Source organism: Macaca fascicularis, chromosome 7, assembly GCF_037993035.2.
Source record: "Macaca fascicularis isolate 582-1 chromosome 7, T2T-MFA8v1.1".
Lineage (NCBI taxonomy): Eukaryota > Metazoa > Chordata > Mammalia > Primates > Cercopithecidae > Macaca > Macaca fascicularis.
In genome coordinates this window covers 89,037,477-89,053,301 of record NC_088381.1, presented here as the reverse complement: position 1 = coordinate 89,053,301, position 15,825 = coordinate 89,037,477, and the positions used below count along the sequence as shown (strand labels likewise).

At 41.2% G+C, this 15,825-nt stretch overlaps 1 protein-coding gene across 1 annotated transcript in view; it reads left to right on the top strand.

The window, feature by feature from the left end:
- Positions 1-15,825, top strand: part of SUPT16H (SPT16 homolog, facilitates chromatin remodeling subunit) — a 34,430-nt gene that overhangs the window by 9,402 nt on the left and 9,203 nt on the right. The window contains exons 2-17 of the mRNA XM_005560782.4: positions 1,046-1,138; positions 2,481-2,651; positions 4,339-4,491; positions 4,994-5,140; positions 5,552-5,703; positions 6,373-6,545; positions 8,954-9,044; positions 11,349-11,422; positions 11,553-11,665; positions 12,980-13,045; positions 13,155-13,250; positions 13,334-13,449; positions 13,535-13,688; positions 14,154-14,281; positions 15,307-15,442; positions 15,548-15,674. Of these exons, the coding sequence (XP_005560839.1) occupies positions 1,046-1,138; positions 2,481-2,651; positions 4,339-4,491; positions 4,994-5,140; positions 5,552-5,703; positions 6,373-6,545; positions 8,954-9,044; positions 11,349-11,422; positions 11,553-11,665; positions 12,980-13,045; positions 13,155-13,250; positions 13,334-13,449; positions 13,535-13,688; positions 14,154-14,281; positions 15,307-15,442; positions 15,548-15,674 (1,990 nt within the window). The remainder of the gene's footprint in view (positions 1-1,045; positions 1,139-2,480; positions 2,652-4,338; positions 4,492-4,993; positions 5,141-5,551; positions 5,704-6,372; positions 6,546-8,953; positions 9,045-11,348; positions 11,423-11,552; positions 11,666-12,979; positions 13,046-13,154; positions 13,251-13,333; positions 13,450-13,534; positions 13,689-14,153; positions 14,282-15,306; positions 15,443-15,547; positions 15,675-15,825) is intronic.

Sequence of the window (15,825 nt, the reverse complement as noted above, 5' to 3'; positions counted from 1 at the left end):
TTGGGGAATGATTGTGCTCAAGGACACAGCATTTGTTTTTGGAGAGATTAAAATGTTCCAAAATTGTGATGGTTGCATAATTCTGCTAAAAATCATTACATTGTATACTTTTGAATTTTATGTGATTCTGTCTTAAAGCTTTTTAAAAAAATAAAGAACTGCCTTTTCTCCATCAGCCAGGAAGGACATTGGTGTTGAGGTTGACAAAAACTATAAGGATGAAAACTACCATGGCTTCCTGGCCAGGCATCTGTGATTTCATGTTGTTGAAGTGTTCATTTTACCACGGGTTTACATCTCTCTATTAAGATTGCTGTGACTGAACCAAAAAAGAAGGCATATATAGATTTCTGCATAAATTATAACTCCTTGAAAGATTCTGAGATGAAGGTGGCCTATCGTTTGAGAGTGCAAGATGATTTTAGAATATAAAAAATTACTTTGGGCCAGGCACGGTGGCTTATGCCTGTAATTCCAGCACTTTGGGAGGCCAAAGCGTGTGGATCACCTGAAGTCGGGAGTTCAGGACCAGCCTGGCCAACGTAATAAAATCCTGTCTCTACTAAAAATACAAAAAATTAGCCTGGCGTGGTGGCGGGCGCCTATAATCCTAGCTACTGGGGAGGCTGAGGCAGGAGAATTGCTTGAACCCAGGAGGCGGAGGTTGCAGTGAGCCGAGATTGCACCATTGCACTCCAGCCTGGGCAACAAGAGCGAAACTCCGTCTCAAAAATAAATAAATAATAAAATTTTTAAAAATAAAATATGTCTTTGAATTACATAGGACGTTTGTCACTGATCTGTTTTCCTGAACTATGAAGCATAGATCTGGGGACTAAGGAATAATTTCTCTTGTTATTTATCAACAATTAACAAGTACTGTAAAAACAAAAAATAGGATAGCTGTAAGACTGCCAACCAGGCATGTACCTTAAACTTGACATTTCTATCAGGAAAAGATTATACATATCCTAGGTAAATATTGAAGTCTGTATTCCTGTTTTGCTAATGTGAAAATTAAGTGACGATTACCCACTCTTTTCAGAAAGGAGAAGATGAGTATGCCAACGTTGATGCCATTGTTGTATCAGTGGGTGTTGATGAAGAAATTGTTTATGCCAAATCAACTGCCTTACAGGTGAGAGATTTACAGCAATTTTTAGCCCTTAGAGTTGTTGGATTATCTGCTTCACTGTTCAGTATGGTAGCCACATTAAAAATTAAATTCCTGGCTGGGTGCGGTGGATCATGCCTGTGATTCCAGCACTTTGGGAGGCCGAGGTAGGTGGATTGCTTGAGCCCATGCGTTCAAGACCAGCCTGGGCAACATGGCAAAACCTTGTCTTTACAAGAAATACAAAAAAATTAACCAGGTGTGGGGCTGTGTACCTGTAGTCCCAGCTACTCAGGAGGCTGAGATAGGGGGATGGCAAGAGCCCAGGAGGTAGAGGTTGCAGTAAGCCAAGATCGTGCCATTGCACTCCAGCCTGGGCAGCTCAGTGAGACCCTGTCTCTTATTTTAAAAAATTTCAATTTCTCAAGTCTCATCAGCTGTTTCTGGTACTCGGTAGTGGCTACCATATTGGACAGAGCAAATAAATGGTATTTTCACCATCACATAAAGTTCAGTTGGATTTAGCAGTGGTTTAGGACATAAGGAAAAAGAAGTGTTAGTATCAATTAATATGGATTTAGCTGCTATAACACAAAAACCTAAGTAACAGCGAGTTAAACAAAATATTCTTTTCCTTATGTATAGTCTTCAGGGACCCAGGCTTTTTCCAGTTCTCTGTTCTGCCACCCAAAGAACATAGCCCTCTGGCACATGGTACAGAATGGCTTCTAGAATTCCAGGTGTTTCATCTACATTCCAAGCAAAAAGATAGAGACAGGGAAGAAAATGGGAGGCCACCTTTTCTTTTTAAGAAGACTTTGCTGAAGCTGCACACAGTACTTCCGTTTTTGACATATTGGCCAAAATTTGATCTTAATGACCATACTTACCTGAAAGGAAGGATGGGAAATAGAGTTTTCATGCTGGGCAGTATCCCCAGTTAAAAATGTCAGTTCTTTGAGAAGGAGAAATGAATAATTGGTAGGCAACTGGTAATTGAGGAGGTAGTAACACATGGTTCTGTATCACTCTGTCCCTTGTTTTAACCATTTCTGTTTTACTAAATATTGATATAGTTCCTGTAAACACAAATTGTTCAACTGATCTGATGGTTTTAATTATAGATAGTTCAAGCATATAAACGTAGAGAAAATAATACATTTGAACCCCATTGTCCTGTTCTGATAAATTGTCAACTCTTGGCCAGTCTTGCTTAATTTGTGTCCACTCCAGACTCCCCAGCCTGATTACCTTGGAGTTAATCTCAGACATGTTATTTTTTTATATAAGTATTTCTGTATATCTGTATGAGTGCATTAATTTTTCTATCTGTAAATGCCATTGTCACTGTTGTCTTTTTCCATAGACGTGGCTCTTTGGTTATGAACTAACTGATACTATCATGGTCTTTTGTGATGACAAGATCATCTTTATGGCCAGCAAGAAAAAAGTGGAGTTCTTGAAACAGATTGCCAACACTAAGGGCAATGAGAATGCTAATGGAGCCCCTGCCATCACACTGCTAATACGAGAAAAGGTCAGGATTAATAATGTGTTATAAATGTGGAAGAATCTTCAAAAGGGATGAACGGAAATGCCTTATAGGAGTTTGAAAGAATGTGCAGGGGAAATTATAGGTGGCTGTTGTTGTAATTACAAAGTTCTGTCACGTCTTCATTGTTAGGAAGAAAAGAATTCAGTAATCCTATCAGTACTGCAGCAAAACAAATGGGCTGTGAAATTCTGGTGAACACTGACTTTATGTCTCCAGTCTTGAGGACACTTGTTTTCATCTGCGTGCCTTAATTAGAGCAAATAACCTTAAATATCCTTAAGGAAACTTAGATATAAATCATTTCCAGTTTTTATCAAACGTGATTTTTTTTTTGTCATACTGCCCACCTAACATAGGATGTTTTCTCAGAATATTGTTCACTTATGTGTTTGAGTTTCTTAACTTCCTGAAGAAAAAGAATAGTTGTATCAGGCGTGGTGGTACACACCTGTAGTCCCAGCTACTCAGGAGTCTGAGATAGGAGGATTGCTTGAGTGAGCGCAGGTGTTTGAGACCAGCCTGGGCAATGTGAGACCCCTTCTCTTAAAAAAAGGAATAGTCTGGTCAACGTATGGCAGCACTTTCACCTGAGTATATAAAAATATTTAAAGAAATGTTTTGCTCACTTTTGGTATATTGCAATCTTCCTTAAAGATGGGAAGGCATCAGCCAGGTGCGGTGGCTCACGCCTGCAATCCCAGCACTTTGGGAGGCTGAGGTGGGTGGATTACAAGGTCAGGAGATCGAGACCATCCTGACTAATGTGGTGAAACCCCGTCTCTACTAAAAATACAAAAAAAGTAGCCGGGCGTGGTGGCAGGCACCTGTAGTCCCAGCTGCTCCGGAGGCTGAGGTAGGAGAATGGTGTGAACCCAGGAGGCGGAGCTTGCAGCGAGCACAGATTGCACCACTATACTCCAGCCTGGGCAACAGAGCGAGACTCCGTCTCCCAAAAAGAAAAAAAAAAAAAAGATGGGAAGGCATCTTACAAGTGGGCCAGGCATGGTGGCTAATGGCTGTAATCCCAATACTTTGAGAGGCCAAGGTGAGCAGATCACTCGAGCGCAGGAGTTCCAGATGAGCCTGGGCAACATGACAAAAACCCCATCTCTACAAAAAATACAAAAATTATTCAGGAAGGCTGGGTGCAGTGGATCACTTGAGGTCAGGAGTTCAAGACAGCCTGGGCAAGATAACAAAACCCCATCTCTACTAAAAATATAAAAAGTTAGCCAGGCATGTTGTCACACGCCTGTAATCCCAGCTACTTGGGAGGCTGAGGCATGAGAATCACTTGAATCCAGGAGGCTGAGGTTGCAGTGAGTGTAGACTGCGCCACTGCACTCCAGCCTGGCAACAGAGCGAGAGTCTGTCTCAAAAAAAAAAAATTTATCCAGGCATGGTAGCATGAACCTATAGTCCCAGCTACTTGGGAGGCTGAGGCAGGATTGCTTGAACCTGGGAGTTCGAGGTTGCAGTGAGCTGTGATCACACCACTGTGCTCTGCCCTGGGTAGTAGAGCAAGACCTTGTCTCTTTAAAAATAAAAAGTAGGTGGGGATGGGAGGAGAATTTATTTTTTCCATAGTTTAGAATATTCCTCTACCTGTTATTGGTAAAACATACATGTCTAATTAACAGACCCCTTTTCTTCCCTGTGACACTAACAGAATGAAAGTAATAAGAGTAGCTTTGACAAAATGATTGAAGCCATTAAAGAAAGCAAGAATGGAAAGAAGATTGGAGTGTTCAGCAAAGACAAATTCCCTGGAGAGTTCATGAAGAGCTGGAATGACTGCCTCAACAAAGAAGGCTTTGACAAAGTAAGATACTACTGGAAAGTAGCAAATCAAGAGTTGAGAAGACAGAAATGTGATGGGCTTCCATAACAGATAGTGCAGGACGTTTGTTTTGGGAAACCTGTATGTTTGTTCACATTTTATCCCCTTTGAGCAGTGTGCCAGTTTTACTTTTCAGCCAGTAGATGGGACTTTCAGGAGATAGTCCAGCCACTTTAGAGTTGGAAACAAAATTTCTTTCCCTGCCTTTCTTCCATCTGCCTTTACAAAAACATCTAGAGAGGGCAGTTTACATTTTAAGTAGTACATTAGTTTAACACCTCTTGTACTACACACAGTGACCTGGCAAAGAGCTATTTCAAATGTTTAATTCAGTTCAAGAAGAGAATATTTGAATATTCTACAAACCAGTGATAAATCATTTGCTAAGTAACAGAAATATCACTGATAATATTCAAATTGGAGAGATGCATTATTTTGTAATTCTATATTTGCATATTAGAAACTCTTGTCACTTTGACTGCAGATAGATATCAGTGCAGTTGTGGCATATACCATCGCTGTAAAGGAGGATGGGGAGCTCAACCTAATGAAGAAAGCAGCCAGCATCACTTCTGAAGTCTTCAACAAATTCTTCAAGGAAAGAGTCATGGAAATAGTTGATGCAGATGAGGTAAATGGAGATGAGAGGGTCTTTTTAGTGTTTTAATGAAGCAGTAATAAGTCTATCATGCAAATCTGTTGATGTGTTCTTCCACTTCCTTTGAAATTAAGACTGACACTTAAGTTGGTGGTAATTACGTCATCTCTTTTTCAAAATAATGGTAAGCCTGCATTATGTTTTCTTGAGGTAACCCATTATTTTACTTGAGAATCCTAGGAATAGCTGTAGGTCCTACATACTGTTCTCCAAAATGTGTTTTGCCTGCATACCAATATATTGCCTGGTGCATAAACCATTTCGTAAGACCTTTTTTATATCATCCTTATACAAGGATATATTTTGTCTTCAAATCATAGTGTCCACACACCCCGCTTTGCTACCCTCTAGTAAGTGTTACTTTATTTCTGGATGCTCTTACAGAAAGTTCGACACAGCAAACTGGCTGAGTCTGTGGAAAAGGCCATTGAAGAGAAAAAATACCTTGCTGGGGCAGACCCTTCTACTGTGGAAATGTGTTACCCTCCTATCATTCAGAGTGGTGGCAACTATAATCTCAAGTTCAGTGTGGTGAGGTAAGTATATGAAGACTTCATAATATAGCGCTTTGACTTTAGCCTATTTTTTCTTCTTTTAAAATCTGTACAAATTTGTGGGGTACATTGAAATTTGGCTACAAGTACATAATGTATAGTGTCACCAAGTCATTTTCTTGGGTGTCCATCACGCAGGTGCAGTACATTTTTGTTAAGTAGAGTCACCCTACTCTGCTGTCAAACATTGAATTTATTCCTTCTATCTTACCTTATGTTTGTACCTTGTAATCCATTTCTTTTCATCCTCGCCTGCCCCCCCACACACTTACCCTTTCCAGTCTCTGTTATCTATATTTAAGACTAACTACAACTCACAATTCATAGAGGACTGATGGATAAGTGACTCCTCACAACCCCACAATTAGACTATAATGGATACAATTCAGTATATCTTTTGCATTTTTATAATCCAGTACTCACTTTCTCACTGAATTTTTATCCTAAAAGTTTTGGTCACTGACGTTTACTCTAGAGCCTTTATTAAACTGGTTTGTTTATTTAAAACACAAAAAAAGTTTAGGTCCTTATTCAGCCACAGCTTTAGGATATGGCAGGGAAAAGTAATGATTATTGATACCGTGTCCCATTGATACCAAAGACTTCGCTAGTTTTGGTAATGAAATGTTTTCTTTCTTTCTTGGTCTCTAGTGACAAGAATCATATGCATTTTGGGGCCATCACTTGTGCCATGGGTATTCGCTTCAAGTCTTACTGCTCCAACCTTGTTCGCACTTTGATGGTTGATCCTTCTCAGGAAGTTCAAGAAAATTACAACTTTTTACTCCAGCTTCAAGAGGAGCTGCTGAAGGAATTAAGACATGGTGAGGTGCCTTAGAAAAGGAGGTTTAGAAGTTACGTCACAAAAATGTCATTGGCCAGGAGCTGTGGCTCACACCTGTAATCGCAACATTGGGAGGCCGAGGCAGGAGGATTGCTTGAATCCAGGAGTCCGAGACCATCCTGGGCAACACAATGAGGCCCCCATCTCTTTTTTTTTTTTTTTTTTTTTTTTTTTTTTGAGACGGAGTCTCGCTCTGTCTCCCAGGCTGGAGCGCAGTGGCCGGATCTCAGCTCACTGCAAGCTCCGCCTCCCGGGTTCCCGCCATTCTCCTGCCTCAGCCTCCCGAGTAGCTGGGATTACAGGCGCCGCCACCTCGCCCGGCTAGTTTTTTGTATTTTTTAGTAGAGACGGGGTTTCACTGTGTTAGCCAGGATGGTCTCGAACTCCTGACCTCGTGATCCGCCCGTCTCGGCCTCCCAAAGTGCTGGGATTACAGGCTTGAGCCACCGCGCCCGGCCGAGGCCCCCACCTCTATAAGAAATTAAAAATGAAAAAATTAGTTGGGCATAGTGGTGCACACCTGTGGTCCCAGCTACTCAGGAGACTGAGGTTGGGGAGGATCACTTGAGCCTAAGTGGTCAAGGCTGCGGTGAGTTGTGACTATACCTCGGCAGTGAGCCATGTTTGCGCCACTGCACTTCAGCCTGGGCAATAGAGTTGAGACCTTGTCTCAAAAAAGAAATGTCATTAGTGTTATGTTTATGTCTCTGAGGCTGTCATATTAAAAACAGAATAAGATTTAGCAATGTTGAATCATCCTAGCATGTAGGTCTTGAATCTGCATTTTTTTCAGGTATGAGTGATCATTGTGGTTTACATTGATGTTTATAGAAACCTCTCTGACTTGTTAGGCCCTCTATGTCCAGATCTTCACAAAATACCTTGGCCTTATTACTATTCCTTAGTTATAGAAAGTTCTGAGAACTAGTATCTCTACCAACAGGATATATAATGTTAATCCTACATCAAAACAATACGAAGGATACTGAGCTTCCAGACACCATTCTTCCACATTATCTCTAAGTCGGTCTTAAGAAGTCCTGTTGGGGCCGGGCGCCGTGGCTCAAGCCTGTAATCCCAGCACTTTGGGAGGCCGAAACGGGCGGATCACGAGGTCAGGAGATCGAGACCATCCTGGCTAACACGGTGAAACCCCGTCTCTACTAAAAAATACAAAAAACTAGCCGGGCGAGGTGGCGGGTGCCTGTAGTCCCAGCTACTCGGGAGGCTGAGGCAGGAGAATGGCGTAAACCCGGGAGGCGGAGCTTGCAGTGAGCTGAGATCCGGCCACTGCACTCCAGCCTGGGTGACAGAGCGAGACTCCGTCTCAAAAAAAAAAAAAAAGAAGTCCTGTTGGAAATCATAGCCGTAGATGGTTTAGTGAAGATAAAGATCCCTCTGAGGCCACTATATCTGGACTACTTTTTAGCTTGACATACCCATTCATAGTCTAGATCCTGAAAAATTAAGGCCACAGCTCTCATAACAGTAATTCACCCATTTAGTGATAAATGGAACAGGCCCACCACAAGGATCTGTTTTTGAAAATGTATAATAACATTAATGTGATACCGTTTATCAACTCTTAAAGTATTAAGACCAACTGGTGTTCCAGTGTCCTCCTGGATTAGCGATTCTCAAATAGTATGATTAAGAATGGGGCCGGGGCCGGGTGCGGTGGCTCAAGCCTATAATCCCAGCACTTTGGGAAGCCAACGCAGGTGGATCACGAGGTCAGGACCATCCTGGCTAACATGGTGAAACCCCATCTCTACTAAAAATACAAAAAAATAGCCAGACGTGGTGGTGGGCGCCTGTAGTCCCAGCTACCAGGGAGGCTGAGGCAGGAGAATGGCGTGAACCTGGGAGGCGGAGCTTGCAGTGAAGCAAGATCGCGCCACTGCACTCCACTCTAGCCTGGGCGACAGAGCGAGACTCTGTCTCAAAAAAAAAAAAAAAAGAAGGGGGCCAAGTGGAGTGATTCACACTATAATTCCTGCACTTTGGGAGGCCAAGGTGGGAGGATTGCTTGAGCCCAGTTTGAGACCAGCCTGGGCAACATGGCAGACCATGTCTCTACAAAAAATATTTAGCTGGGCATAGTGGCATGTGCCTGTAGTCCCAGTTACTTGGGAGACTGAGGTGGGAGGATCATTGAGTCTGGGAGGTCAGGGCTTCAGTGAGCCGTAATCATGCCACTGCACTCCAGCCTGGGTGACAGAGTGAGACCTTGTCTCAAATTAAAAAAAAAAAAAAAAAGAGTGAGCGGACTGTTCAGTTCACACTTTGAGAAACACTGCTTTAGGGGACGTAAATTTTGATTTCAAAATGTTACTGAGTGTTTTTTCTAAAAGATACTTTAATATCTCCTTTCTGTCTTATTATTAGGTGTGAAGATATGTGACGTATATAACGCTGTCATGGATGTGGTTAAAAAGCAGAAGCCAGAGCTGCTGAACAAAATTACCAAAAACCTAGGGTATGCCATGATGTGTATTGTCATTCTTGAGTCAGTTTTCAATTAGACTGTCAATGGTCAGTCTGATTTCTTTAGGCTAATTGATTGATTCAGCCAACATTTATGGACTAGCAAACTATACTATGTGCCAGGCACATGATGTTATCGGAGCAAGTGAGACAGATTTAAGTTCTCCCAAGTGTATAAGAGAGATTTTTCTAGACCAGTGTGGTGGTCCAGCCCACAGGTGTTCCAGGATCTAATTACAGATGTTAGGAAATATTAATACATACTGTATTTCCTCTCTCCATGCACATTTGCAACTTACATACTCTGAGATACCCTAATATTTTATTTAGAGACAGGGTCTCACTCTGTCCAGGCTGGAGTGTAGTGACGCAGTCATGCCTCACTGCATCTAGATCTTCTGGGCTCCAGCAATCCTCCCATCTCAGCACCCTCAATAACTGGGACCAAGGCACGTGCCACCACACCCAGCTCGTTTTTATATTTTTTGTAGAAACAAGGTCTCGCTCTGTTGCCCAGGCTGGTGTTGAACTCCTGGGCTCAAGCAGTCCTCCCACCTTGATGTCCCGAAGTGCTGGGATTAGAGATGTGAGCCACTGTGCCTGGCTGTTTTTTTTTTATTATTATTGTTTTTGGGTTGGGGGGGAGTTTGTTTATTCAATCCTGTGGGGAAAAGAAAGAGAGATCAGCCTGTTACTGTGTCTATATAGAAAGAAGTAGACATAAGAGACTCCATTTTGTTCTGTATTTGAGATGCTGTTAATCTGTGACCCTACCCCCAACCTTGTCCTTGCAAGAGACATGTGCTGTGGTGACTCAAGGTTTAAAGGATTTTGGGCTGTGCAGGGTGTGCTTTGTTAAACAAGTGCCTGAAGGCAGCTTGCTGGTTAAAAGTCATCACCATTCTCTTAATCTCAAGTACGCAGGGACACGCACACTGCCAAAGGTCGCAGGGACCTCTGCCTAGGAAAGCTAGGTATTGTCCAAGGTTTCTCCCCATGTGATAGTCTGAAATATGGCCTCGTAAGGACCTCTGCCTAGGAAAGTTAGGTATTGTCCAAGGTTTCTCCCCATGTGATAGTCTGAAATATGGCCTCGTGGGATGGGAAAGACCTGATCATCCCCCAGCCTGACACCTGTGAAGGGTCTTTGCTGAGGAGGACCAGTACAAGAGGAAAGAAGGCCTCTTGGCGGTTGTTGGCAGTTGAGATAGAGAAATGCATCTGTCTCCTGCCCGTCCCTGGACAATGGAACATCTCCATATAAAACCCGATTGTGTGTTCTGTTTACTGAGAAAGGAGAAAACCGCCTTAGGGCGAAAGGCGGGACTTGCTAGCGCAATGCTGCTCTTTATGCACTAAAAAGATTTATGGAGATGTTTGTATATGCATATCAAGGCACAGCACTTTTCCTTAAACTTATTCATGTCACAGAGAACTTTATTCATGTGTCTTACTGCTGACTTTCTCCCTATAATGATCCTATTATCCTGCCACTTCCTTTTCTTTAAGATGGTAAAGATAATTATCAGTAAATACTAAGGGAACTCAGAGACCAGTGGGTCCTCTGTATGCTGAGCACCGGTCCCCTGGGCCCACTTTTTCTTTCTCTATACTTTGTCTCTGTGTCTCATTTCTTTTCTCAATTCTCTCGGTCCACCTAACGAGAAATGCCCACAGGTGTGGAGGGGCAGGACACCCCTTCAAATCCAGTATATTTCTCAAATGTATTTTATCACTGAACACCTAGAAATACCTAATAACGTGTTATAGAACAAAGGACATATTTGGAAACAAAGCTTTATGTAGGCACTCTCTTTAGATGAAAACTAGTCTGTGGTATATAGTTTCTAGACTTCTCTCGTGGAGAAGAGGAAATATATACCTATATACCAAGTCTTATGAATCTGGTTACCAATGTTCCACTAAAAATTGCCCCTTTTAATCTGGTTATTACTGTCTTAGTAAGGTAGCCCTTAATAATTTCTATGTTGTTTACAGGAATACTACTGACTTGATTTTATGGTAGAAGGTTAAAGTTTAAATGTGGGCAAATAAGCTAAAATTTAAAAGGCTTGATATAATCAATTAGGAAATTATTTTTCACCATGGGATTATACAGCATATTGAGAGGCCAAAGACTGTCTTTGAATCCTCTTTTCTAACTGAGCGGTCAGCAGGGGTAAATCATTTCAAACATGTTTGCCTGTCTTACTGTGAAAATTGAAATGAACATATTATACTTGATCCATGTTAGAGATCTGTAGCCTTTTGCTGATTTTTATCTGTTTCTTTTCAGATTTGGGATGGGAATTGAATTCCGTGAAGGCTCCCTAGTAATCAATAGTAAAAATCAATACAAACTGAAGAAAGGTAAGTTTCACATACAATAAGAAAATACTTTTGTGAGTTATTTCCTTTAGCTTTATCTTCTTTTAGGCATATGTCTTACACCTCTCCATATTGTCACAGCCACAGACCGATCCTTGTTTTGCTGTTTTAGGAATGGTTTTCAGCATCAATTTAGGATTCTCAGACCTGACTAACAAGGAGGGGAAAAAGCCAGAAGAGAAAACGTATGCCCTGTTTATTGGTGACACAGTGCTTGTGGATGAGGTGTGTATTGTCTCTAAACTTTGGAGTCTTCATGAGCTAACTTTTGAGGCACGTTTGTGGACCCTGTGGTTTTTTTCTTGCTTTGTTAAATGCTAGCTAAGGGGAAGAATCCATGTGACAGCCTAACCTAATGCAGCTAGGAATAGAGACTGTAGCCCAGGTACAGGCAATGATTTAAACCATTAAATCATATTGTCATATTGTGGCTTGAACCTTGATAATATCAGGAACTAATACTAATAATGAAACTGATTCTTTTTTTCTTTTTAAAAACAGCTTTATTGAGCTACAATTCACATACTATACAATTCACTGACTTAATATGTACAATTTGGTGATTTTTTGCATATTCACATTTGTGTAACCATCACTACAATCTAATTTGAAAATAGTTTCATCACCTTAGGAAAAAACCCTGAACCTATTAGCAGTCACTCCGTATCCCCCTTCCCTTCCCCCACTGGTTCTTCAGGCCTAGGCAGTGACTAAACTACGTTCTCTCTAAGGATTTGCTAAATATCTGGGCAGTTGATATAAATTCAGCCATACCCTGTGTGGTCTTTTGTGACTAACTTCTTTCCCTCAGCAGGAACTGATTTTTAATAATAATGAGCACAGGTAGTTCAGTGTTTTTATCATAAGCTAAGCAGTTTACATTAATTCATTGAAATAGTACCTTGTGAAGTAGATACTCTTATTACCTCCATTTACTAGATAAATTGAAGGCACAGACAAGTTTAAGTAACTTGCCAAATGTCACTGAGCTAGAAGGCAACTGAGCCAGCCTTCAAATCAAACCTGTATTAACAATTACCCAATGTTGCCTCCCAAATGATAGCTCCTGGCCAGGTGCAGTGGCTCACGCATTAATCCCAGCACTTCCAGAGGCCGAGGCAGGTGGATCACCTGAGGTCAGGAGTTTGAGACCAGCCTGACCAACATGGTGAATCCCCAGCTCTACTAAAAATACAAAAATTAGCCAGGCGTGGTGGTGCGCATCTGTAATTCCAGCTACTCAGGAGGCTGAGGCAGGAGAATTGCTTGAACCCGGGAGGTGGAGGTTGCAGTGAGCTGAGATCGCACCACTGCACTCCAGCCTGGTTGACAAGAGTGAAACTCTGCTCAAAAAAAAAGAAAAAACAAATTGTAGCTCCTGACAAGAGGTTAGAGGTTAGAAGGATAAAAACTGTATTTATTCCATTGTCAAACATTTTAGTGTCCAAAAGATTCAAAGCATTGCCCAGCCATTTACTAGGTTAGAAAATGAAATTGCCTCTTTTAAATAATGTGTCTTCATTCTCCTTTTAATTCTAGGATGGCCCAGCTACTGTTCTCACTTCTGTGAAGAAGAAAGTGAAGAATGTGGGGATTTTCCTAAAGGTAGGAAAAAGATAGATAAGTAGTATAGGAAGTTTAGGATATAAAGAAGTTAAATAATATTGGCTAAAATAATTAAAATTTCATTTTTTGATTATGACTTTTTCCATAGAATGAAGATGAGGAAGAAGAGGAGGAGGAGAAAGATGAGGCAGAGGACCTTTTGGGAAGAGGTTCTCGGGCAGCATTACTTACAGAAAGAACAAGAGTAAGTTTACTGTTTTGAATTACGTTGATCTCACCTATCATATGGCTCACATGTTGTGATAAATTGGATTTTCCATTCACCAGAATGAAATGACTGCAGAAGAGAAGCGAAGAGCACATCAGAAAGAACTAGCGGCTCAACTCAATGAAGAAGCAAAGAGACGACTGACTGAACAAAAGGGAGAACAGCAGATTCAGAAGTAAGAGTTTTCATTGAGCAGTGAGATTATCTGAGGGTTCTGTGTGACTGCAGAAATTTCTGAGTTGTTTTTTATCCCACTCCAGAGCTCGCAAATCTAATGTGTCCTATAAAAACCCATCTCTGATGCCTAAGGAACCACATATTCGGGAAATGAAGATCTACATCGATAAGAAATATGAGACTGTAATAATGCCCGTGTTTGGCATTGCAACACCTTTTCACATTGCCACAATCAAGGTACTAACATTCAATGCATCAGGTTTCATCCAAACTGTTTCTTAAAATAGTAATTGTATTTGCCATAAATAATCTGCATTCATCATGTCTCCCACTCCTTCAGACTCTGTTCAGTTGACTGACATCCCTCTTGTCCTGTCATTCTCCTTCCTCTTCCAGTTTTTTTCACTTAGTAGAAAGCTAAACTAGTCTGGAAACATAATTTGCCTATCTTTTTTTCAACTTCATTTAAGCATTGTTTAGCTTGTAGTTGTATTCATGGTACAAGGTACTTTGAGAATTCAGAGATTTTTGGGGGGAAAAGATACTTCGTTATTAAAAAGATATATTATGTGTAAGTTTATTAGATTTAGATTAAGGTTAAGAGCAGTCAACTTGTAACTCCTAACTTAATTTTAACATTGCTGTAACTACTAATCTCTAGGAAAGAAATCTGTTTACTTTTTATGGTTTTCCTTTGAACAGAATATAAGTATGTCCGTGGAAGGAGATTATACTTACTTGCGAATCAACTTTTATTGCCCAGGCAGTGCTCTGGGCAGGAATGAAGGCAACATCTTTCCTAACCCTGAAGCGACCTTTGTCAAGGAAATGTGAGTCCCCAAGAAAATAGTCACACCCAGATTCATCTTGTCTGGAGTGTTACTCTCAGAACATTTCATTCTCTGTGCTGCATTTTCCCTACCTAGTAAATGTCAAAGCCTTCCTCATTGGGACTTACTTCAGATTGCCTTCTTGACTTTGTACTATTTTCAGAATGGATCCCAATTTAGAATCTTCTTGAAGATATTGTATATTTACTAAACCTACTTTGAGCCTGGGTAATATAGTGAGACCTTGTCTCTACTAAAAAACAAAAAATTAACCAGGCGTGGTGGTGTGCGCCCGTCACCCAGCTACTCTGGAGGCTGAGGTGGGAGGATCCCTTGAGCCTGGGAGGTTGAGGCTGCAGTGATCCCTGATCTTGCCTATACTCCATCCAGCCTGAGCAACAGAACAAGACCTTATCTCAGAAAAAATAGTTATGCAAATAAGTGTTAAAAATAATAAACGTATTTTACAATTGAATCCTCAAGAAAATTGGTGCCACATTGGATTCTATGATTTCATGGTGTGAAGTGGGATAATTTGGGGATGTTATGCCAGATTTGAAAAATGAAAATGTGATTTCCCCCACTTCAATGAACTAGCTGTTTGTAATATACTCCATTTAAGAAAAAGAAGGAATGGGCATGCATGGTAGCTCACGCCTGTAATCCCAGCACTTTGGGAGGCAGAGGCAGGCGGATTACATGAGGCCAGGAGTTCGAGACCAGCCTGGTCAACATGGCAAAACCCTGTATCTGCTAAAAAAAAAAAAAGAGCTGGGCATAGTGGTGTGTGCCTGTAATCCCAGGTACTTGGAAGGTTGAGGTGGGAGGATGGCTTGAACCCAAGAGGTGAAGGTTGCAGTGAGCTAAGATCGGGCCACTGCATTCAAGCCTGGGTGACAGAGCCAGGACCCTGTCTCAAAAAAAAAAAAAAAGTAGAAATTAAGCTGACTGTAAGATAAAGTAAATCAGTACAATTTCCCTGGCCTGAAAAATACATCACTATAAATGCTGCTGCTTTTCTACAGTACATACCGCGCATCAAATATTAAGGCACCTGGGGAACAGACAGTACCAGCCTTGAACCTTCAGAATGCTTTCCGAATTATTAAAGAAGTACAGAAACGTTATAAAACTCGAGAAGCTGAAGAGAAAGAGAAGGAGGTGAGCCTGAACACAGACAAAACATTCTTACACAAAGGAGGACATGTATTTTTTGGAGACTTGTAAGGATATGTGACAATTCACATTAATTTTCTTCTTGCTTAGGGCATTGTAAAACAAGACTCACTGGTGATCAATCTAAACCGGAGTAATCCCAAACTGAAAGATCTATACATTCGCCCAAATATTGCCCAAAAGAGGATGCAAGGCTCACTGGAGGCCCATGTCAATGGTATTGATGATCTCTCCTATACCTAGGCTTTGTCTTCAGGGGCACATTTGTAGGAATGACAGATCAGATAATAAAGTTTGACAAAGAGCCATCGGCAGTTAGCTCAGTTGGTTAGAGTATGGCGCTAACAAAGTATGACAAGGAAATGCTG